The 8,112-nt window shown below is 38.7% G+C and overlaps 1 protein-coding gene and 1 non-coding gene across 2 annotated transcripts; both read right to left on the bottom strand.

The window, feature by feature from the left end:
• Positions 1-3,155: 3,155 nt before the first annotated feature.
• On the bottom strand, positions 3,156-7,268 carry LOC104119547 (THO complex subunit 4A). The gene is given in 6 exon segments (XM_070188686.1): positions 3,156-3,578; positions 5,267-5,451; positions 5,908-5,976; positions 6,620-6,778; positions 6,941-6,987; positions 6,990-7,268. Coding segments are annotated over 6 exon segments (756 nt in total). The 5' UTR covers positions 7,111-7,268; the 3' UTR covers positions 3,156-3,403.
• A 502-nt stretch (positions 7,269-7,770) lies between these two features.
• TRNAC-GCA (transfer RNA cysteine (anticodon GCA)) lies at positions 7,771-7,842 on the bottom strand. The gene has a single exon. It is a non-coding gene; the product is annotated as a tRNA-Cys (tRNA).
• Between the last annotated feature and the right edge of the window lie 270 nt (positions 7,843-8,112).

Raw genomic sequence — 8,112 nt, 5'->3', positions numbered from 1 at the left:
GGGTTTTCCAAAATGTTTTACATTACAGTGACATCTCTGCGGGATTAAGAGTTGAGAATGGCTACCAGTACAAGATTGAAAACTTGCTTGTATAGCTTCACGTCACCAGGTGCTCCCATGTGCCCAACAAGAGCTGTTCGCCATGCAGCATGGGATGCATTAGATTTGCTATATCCTGTGAGTAATCTTTCTATTATTGGAATAGACTTATGATTTGATATCATTTCAAACCAAAATATTCGATGAAGTATACTTCTTTCAGACATTTTATTTTATGGATTAATAAAAAGATGTATGTATTTATCATAAAATTCTTGGTGTGTGGCAAAGTAGCCTGATGCACAATGTAAACAAGTAGATAAAGAATTACAGAACAATAATGAACAGGGGCGGAGCTAGGACGCTAGGGGATTCAATTGAGTCCTACACTGTGCAAAGAGGTCAACGACAAATTTTTTGCATATATATAAATTGTTGGATCCCCTTGACATGAGGGGTGATTCTAGTGTAGTGCTGAAGGTAGTTCAAAAATTACTGTTAGTTACACGTTCAAATCCTTGGTGTAGCATTCTTTCTTCTTTTTTTGTTTGTTTTTGAGTTCCGTTGGTGACGTCCAGACTAGAAGTAGATAAACCTACTCTGTGGTTGACCCTGGTGATATTTTATAAGCGGATGGCATGAAAAAGATGACTAGTTAGAAAAGTTGTTTCAATTATTTTGCCAGTGCCTTGGTAAATGTTGAATGAAATCCATTTTGACATGGAAGCATATGATAGCGGTTAGAGAACATTGGGAAGATTTATCCCAATGCTCCTATTTTTGGTCATGTTTATGTTTTATTAATAACACGCGTTGTGTTGTTTCAGGTTGGACGATACAAGTCTCTTTTTCCGCTTGCTATATCCTTGGTATTGGCCTTCTTCATTTTGGAATTTTATAAAGTCGTGCATACTGGCTATATTTTATTCTCTCTTGAGGTTAATATTTTCTAGTTGGGATAAAGTGAGGAGACCAATGGAGCAATGATGTGATGTCACTCCAATTGTTCTACATCTAGCTAGTGTGGAATAGTGTTGTAAGTTTTTTAGCCAGAAATTAGGTCATTGATGTATCAAAGCCTTTTTCCTGCATGTAATTACGACGTTTGGGGGATTATTGTTTTCAACGGTGACGAGGGTGTAAATTTACTAAAGTCATGATTATTGTCTATTTCCCTACTTCCTTGCAATACTTGTTTGTTCCCAGTTTAGCTGGCTCAAACTCATACGTGCACAGAAAATAGCAGAATATTTGTCCGTTACTAAATTTGGATGAATAACTCAGAGATGAAAGCCTAAAAGAACAGAATATACGTCAATAAGATGATCCAAAATATTACGTTTCACAAGTACTCTTTTGTTTCTTGGTTAGTTTTGGAATTGTAGGAGCATTCTGCCTTTTCCAAAACTGAACGCTCAGCACCTCTCATATTTTGCAGCATTGTAAGTGCCCCAACTCGCACATTGTACCTTGTTCTTTTAAAGGAATCAGGTAAAGAAAAAAGAAAAATTCAAGGCAAGACCCAATATTTTAACAAACATAAAATTGCATTAATTTTCCTAGTAAAGGATCAGAAATGGATGCAGCGCCGATGGTATTACTAGGTGTGGACTGGCAGAAAAATCATCATATAGATTCACTACAAGCCCATTGCCAAATACTGTGAACCTTACATAATGTGCAAGTTTTTTACTCTGCCGAAGGTGAAGGTAATCACCACTGAAAGAATGCACAAGAAAGCACCTGTAAACTGCAATCGCAAGGAAGATAAAAATATTCCTCGTAAACTACTACCTTCCTAAATAGGGACTAGACCCGCAACTAAAGACAGAAAGAAAGGAACTTCATTGTTCCTTAATCTCCTCCAGATTGTTGTTTGGACACGCTGCACCTCGATAAACGGCAATCAAAAACAAAGCGCAAGCCGCTCCAGAAACATGGTTGTGAGCTACAAACACCTTTACAAGAGATCCATTGATGACCATCCACCACCTTTCATATCTCAGCATATATATTTCAGGCTTTTTAAGGGAGTCAATATGCCCTCTTAAGCACCACAGCCATTCACAAGGAAATATCAGTTGACACATCACCCATCAGATAATAAGCATACCTACAGGGAGGCTAATATACATTGTCTGTGCAGGATCTAGTTGCAAGTTGCAACTCCGAGCAAGATCATAACAGTTGAGAAGAAACCAAGAAAATTTGATTTTTGAATCAGGACATAGCAGAATGCATCTCAATGATCCAAGTTTCTAATCGTTGAATTTCAATTACCTACAGCCTAATTAATATGAAATGCCGGATGATGCACCAGACTTTAAGAGATTGCAAGAGAAGCACTTTTGGGAAGCACATAAAAGATCTAAATGCACATAACCGAGATGCAAAGATAGCGAACTCGAGCAATTCTACAGTACGGAGCATAAGCTCCATAATGCTGTAGAAATGCAGAAAGTCCGCCACCTCACTCAAACATCATGTTCACAGAATCCTCTTTCTCCTGCGACATCAACATATCATCCACAAGATGAGCAGTCCACGGCCCCCGAGAACACCATCATTCAGCTTACTTATCCCATGTATTTGCAATAAGACATAATCATTCAAAGGATTCAGCTTAGTCACCCAATTATGTTCCAGCCTACCTGTTCCTAATGCAACAGTTTTTCAAGCTCGTTATAAACATGTTATAAAAGGTAGAAATATATATTTGCAATAAGTAAGAAAAAATCTTCAGGGGAGGCAGTTCTAGTCAGGGGAAGCAGCTTTAGTCACTCAAAATTGATCCCACTTACTTCAGGGGAGGCAGCTTTAGTCACTCAAAATTGATCCCACTTACCTGCTTCCTAAGTCAACAGTTTGTAGAAGTCATTATCAACATGGATAAAATTAAGTCCACTCTTACAGCAAAACTGCAAAGTGCACAAGGACTGCAATTGTGAAACCAGTGGACAAGAACAAAGTGACAAAAACTACCTCACAATTGACGCCCAAATTATTGACTACAAGAAGCACTTGCAGGACTCCAGGACACAGGGCGGCCACCACCTTCAGCTGGCGTCTGCCACCTTCGAGGCAAAGCTTTGTCGTGGGATGGGCAAGGATAAGCATTTCCACTCTAATCGTCCACCTCTTAATTAAACTAAAGAGTTGGTAGAATACACAAATCACTCCACCCAAGCACAAATCCAAATCAAGGGAACAAATAAAGAAGAAGCTCAATTCCCATACAGCAAATGTTTAAATCTTCCTTTAAGTACTTTCTTTCTTGCAACTTGAAAAGAGAAGAACACTAAAGTACAGAAAGTCTGGCTCCACTAAGCACTGGATGTAGAGGCAAACATTGCTACCGGACCCATCAGTTTGTCTGCATTGATTCTGAATGATACTTCATCAGATCAGCATCTAGATCTTCTGCAGATACCTTTTCTCCACGATCTCCTCTTCCCCGTCCTCTGCTGCCTCCTCGAAATCCGCGACCGCGTCCTCTACCACCCCGTGACCTCCCAAAGCCACCACGTCTTGCTTGACCACTGTTTTACCACAAAAGAACAGAAACTAATTCTAAATCTTCATTGTCCAATTATTAATACATCTACGTTAAACAGCATCAAAAGAGAGGAAGAAACCAAATGAAAAACTCCATTAAAGATTTAAAACAAACAATTCTAAAACTAGAGATCAACCTATTCAGAAATATTTTTTCGTCATTGAAGCTAAATTCACTTACAATGAGCTGCCATCTGATCATCCAATCAGCTGAGTAAGTACTAAATAGTTGTCAGCATGTGATTCATTTAATCAAGTAAGGAAAGAGGTGGAGTCTAAACCACAGAGGGGAACTCTTAAGTTTTCCAAACCAAAGCCATCATATTGGCCCCTAGGCATAGCAAGCCTCCAACACTAACCCTAATTAATCTTTTGTAACCTCACTTCAAGGAAATTATGCTCTCCAGTGCAACAATTTCAATTCTTCACCAACTTCGGTGTTGCATGATGACTTTGTTTGGGTAACAACATTCATCTAATTAACAATTACGTACCTCTACATTCCTCAGGAAAGGCAAGGTACTCAACACAATCTCACGCTTCAAGGGGCCGAACATTTAATTTATTGATTGTGCTAATTAAAAAAAGGACTTACCAATTTAAACACCTGTCAAATACTTCCAAGACTGTCCCTTATGGGGATATCCAATTAAAAAAAGAATACTTCCAATACTCAATATACTAAAGACATCAAAGCTAACACAGGGAAGCTAATGAAGTAACGAACTAAAAGAATAAGTCTTAGTATGAGTTTACAGAAAAAAATCTTGATATTTATGATAGAAATCCCAATAAGTATGAAATGATTCTCCATTAGTTCAGTTTCTATCTCAAATCATCAAAATCTACTTCATGCCCTCAAAACTACGTATTTGGTTAAATGCAAATTTTCTTGAATTACTTAACTAACTTCCCATAATGCTTGGTTTAAAATCCCAAGAAGCGAAAGGAAAGAAAAGGAAGACAGCATGCCTGGTATGCAATATAGAGGAAAGACATAACGAGACAATGTATTCTCTTGGGTCCATAAATTTTCTCCTCGAAATAACTGTTGTCCCCATATTCTTGTCTAAACCTTGAAAGGTTTGCTAAAAAGGCTTACTAACTCCCACTTTTACTCAATTTTCTTCTTTCCTGCAGCCAAACAAAGCGTACATTCCCCGATAACTTTGCGTGATAGTTGTTTCGATAAAATACCTCTGTATGATCTACCCAGAAGATTAACTCCTATTTAAGTCTCTAACACTGACCTCCCATTAATCAATTTTCCCTAATTCATTGTCTTGTTTCACTTCAACTGAAGATGACTCAGACAAAACTAGCTAATTTCTCCACTTTGTTCATATATGCATGAATTTCTCTACCGGTGAACTACAGTTACCGGTCTTGTCAAACCGTTCTAAAACTTGCTGCTAGAAGTAGCACCCGGAAAAAATAACAAAATGCCTTCCACAATAAAATATATATACTTCTTCCATGACCTTTCTAGGAGTGGGTGAAGAGGCCCGCAAGTGCATAAAAGGAATCTCCACACGTGATGCAACCAGCACTCAGTTAGAGTTTCAATCTTATCAAAGCCTATTTTCATTTATCATCAAAGAGCTGAATAGAAAAGCTCAAAAAGAAAAAATTAAACCAATTTAACAACATCTGGGTGAATAACAGATCATACCTTCTGGGACCTCCATTAGCATCTCCAAAACCAAAAGTACCATTGAAAACAGGGGGAGCGGGAGTGGCAATGTTGGTCCCAACAATTTCAATCTTCATTGGCTTCCCATCAAGCTGAACGTTGTTGTACCTTTTAACGGCAGCTAGTGCATCTTGTCTACGTGAGAAGACCACCTCTGCCGTTCCCTGAAGAAGCAGTTCCATTAGTCTCAGCCAAACCACACTGTTTTCCTTTAAAGTGCATAGTCTAAAGAAAAAATTAAACCAATTTTCAATCTTATCAAAGCCTATTTTCATTTATCATCAAAGAGCTGAATAGAAAAGCTCAAAAAGAAAAAATTAAACCAATTTAACATCTGGGTGAATAACAGATCATACCTTCTGGGACCTCCATTAACATCTCCAAAACCAAAAGTACCATTGAAAGCAGGGGAAGCGGGAGTGGCAATGTTGGTCCCAACAATTTCAATCTTCATTGGCTTCCCATCAAGCTGAACGTTGTTGTACCTTTTAACGGCAGCTAGTGCATCTTGTCTACGTGAGAAGACCACCTCTGTCGTTCCCTGAAGAAGCAGTTCCATTAGTCTCAGCCAAACCACACTGTTTTCCTTTAAAGTGCATAGTCTAAGGTTACTAAAATACCTTTGATCTCCCGCTCCTATCATAATGTATAGCATAGCGTTTCAGGTCACCAGCTTCTGAGAAGAGCTCCTGCAATTCAGCACATACATCTTTACAAGCTAAAATTGGTGGCCGATCAATAAACCTCCAAAGAGATTGCAAACACTACTTCCAAAAATTATAAATCTCTTCTGCATAAACCAATCCAAGCACAAACTACAAATTCCATTCGAACAAGCATCGTTGCCGGCAGAAGAGTTGGCAAATATACAGACAGCTCAATCTAGTCTGTGAGAGTATGGCCACTTTCAATTCAATGTCTTTCTTAACCTAGTCAAAGCCTAACAGATAACTCTATCCTCAGCTACATCTCCAGTAGTTTCATGATCTCCTTTTTGACTTAAACTTGTAGTACTCCTTTTTGGCTTATTTACCTCCTCACTTGATTAACAACAATATCATTTCATCTCCTTTTTTCTCGTCTTACTATTCTCCCAAGAATAATTGCATCATAAATAATGAATACAAGCAAACAGTTGCAAACGAAAGGTCAAAACTTTGACTAAAGCTCAAGAGATATTTAACTGTGCAATTTAAAAATCAAAAGAATCCACATAAAGGACATCAAAATTAACTAGTATGCATCAATCCCAAAATACTCATCACTACAAATCTCCAAACAAAGAACATAATTAAAAAACAACAACGAGCTAGAGAGGGGGAAAAGAGCCACCTTGATATCCTCATTTGAGACGCCGTAATCGAGATTGGAGATGTAGAGCTTTGTCCCAGTCGATATGGAAGACGCCGCCAGACCACCACCGGCTTGTCCAAAGGGGAAAGCTTGATCTGCCGCCGCGAATATAGAATGATTCCACGCCGCCTCAGGAGCCTGAACCGCCACCAACTTTCCATCAGATTACAATAATTTATCCACACGAACGAAGAAGAATCAAAATCCGTAAAAATATTTCTCTATGCAGACGAGAAATTTGAAGGAAGGTATGGAACCGGAAAACCAAAAAATTTCAATTAAATCTTTAAAAAATTCGACCTTGGCGGTGGAATAAGGTGCAGCTCAGTTAGCTGAACGATTGGGAATCGGCGAGCAGGACCAGGACCGGAGGCGCCGCCACGACCTCTGCCGCGAGGTTTACCTCCGGTACCGGTTTTTTTCTTCTTGATGAGATCGTCTAAGCTCATGTTCAAAGATGCCTCTACCATTTTGTACTTTTATGTATTTACGTCTCTGTTTGTCTGTATTTTGGGAAAGAGAGTAGAAATTGAAGGAGAAAGAGGAAAGGCTATGGTTTGAGGGAAGAGAAGAAAAGGCCTCTCTTTTACTGACTCCAGACGAAATTTTTAACTACTACTTTTACGTGATCTGGTTCAGTTCGAATCGTTGTTCGGTTTAATATTGGGAGGTGCAAAGAATAAAGGTGTCGTGGTGTAGTTGCTTATCACGTTAGTCTAACACACTGAAGGTCTCCGGTTCGAACCCGGGCAACGCCATTTTTAAATGCTATTTTTGGTTTTCGTTACTTAATAATGATTTTTGACCCGATTTTATTACTGAATAATGTATTTTGACCCTCCCAAAAGAAAAGCAACCAAAATTTCCGGAGGAAAAGTGCTGGTGGAATAAACATTTTATCTAATTTTGCTCTTGACCTGAAATACTTCGCTTAATAGAAAAACTACATGCATTGTGCTTTTTGGTGTTCTGAATGGTCGCTCACATAATATGAGTTGATTACGTATTCGATTTCCTTTGTTTTCTTATATCCTCGTCGTTCATAATTCTGTATGAACATGATAGATGTATTTGTTCAAACATAAAAAACGCCGATGTGATAATAAAAGGGACGAAACGGCAAAAATTTAAGGGCCCAACCGGGTTCGAACCGGTGACCTCTTGATCTGCAGTCAAATGCTCTACCACTGAGCTATGAACCCTTTGTTGTTGCGTTCCTTACCAATTTTCTTTATATATATTGGATTTCATTTGCTACTGCTGCATCCCACAGCAAAACAGAGAGTACTAGCAACCCAACCCCTAGCTAAGTTGACATCAACATGGACCATGTTTATATATTAGTAACCATATAATACAGTATAGTTACTATAGGCATAATTTGGACTTCTAAATGTGTTTTAGTAGTGCTTGGGTGGCAACATATAGCAGGTAGGACATCCAGTGCGGATCAAATGCCCATTATCGAGGGA

The sequence above is a fragment of the Nicotiana tomentosiformis genome, chromosome 11 (assembly GCF_000390325.3).
Source record: "Nicotiana tomentosiformis chromosome 11, ASM39032v3, whole genome shotgun sequence".
In the NCBI taxonomy this organism is placed as follows: Eukaryota; Viridiplantae; Streptophyta; class Magnoliopsida; order Solanales; family Solanaceae; genus Nicotiana; species Nicotiana tomentosiformis.
This window is presented reverse-complemented; position numbering and strand designations above follow the sequence as displayed.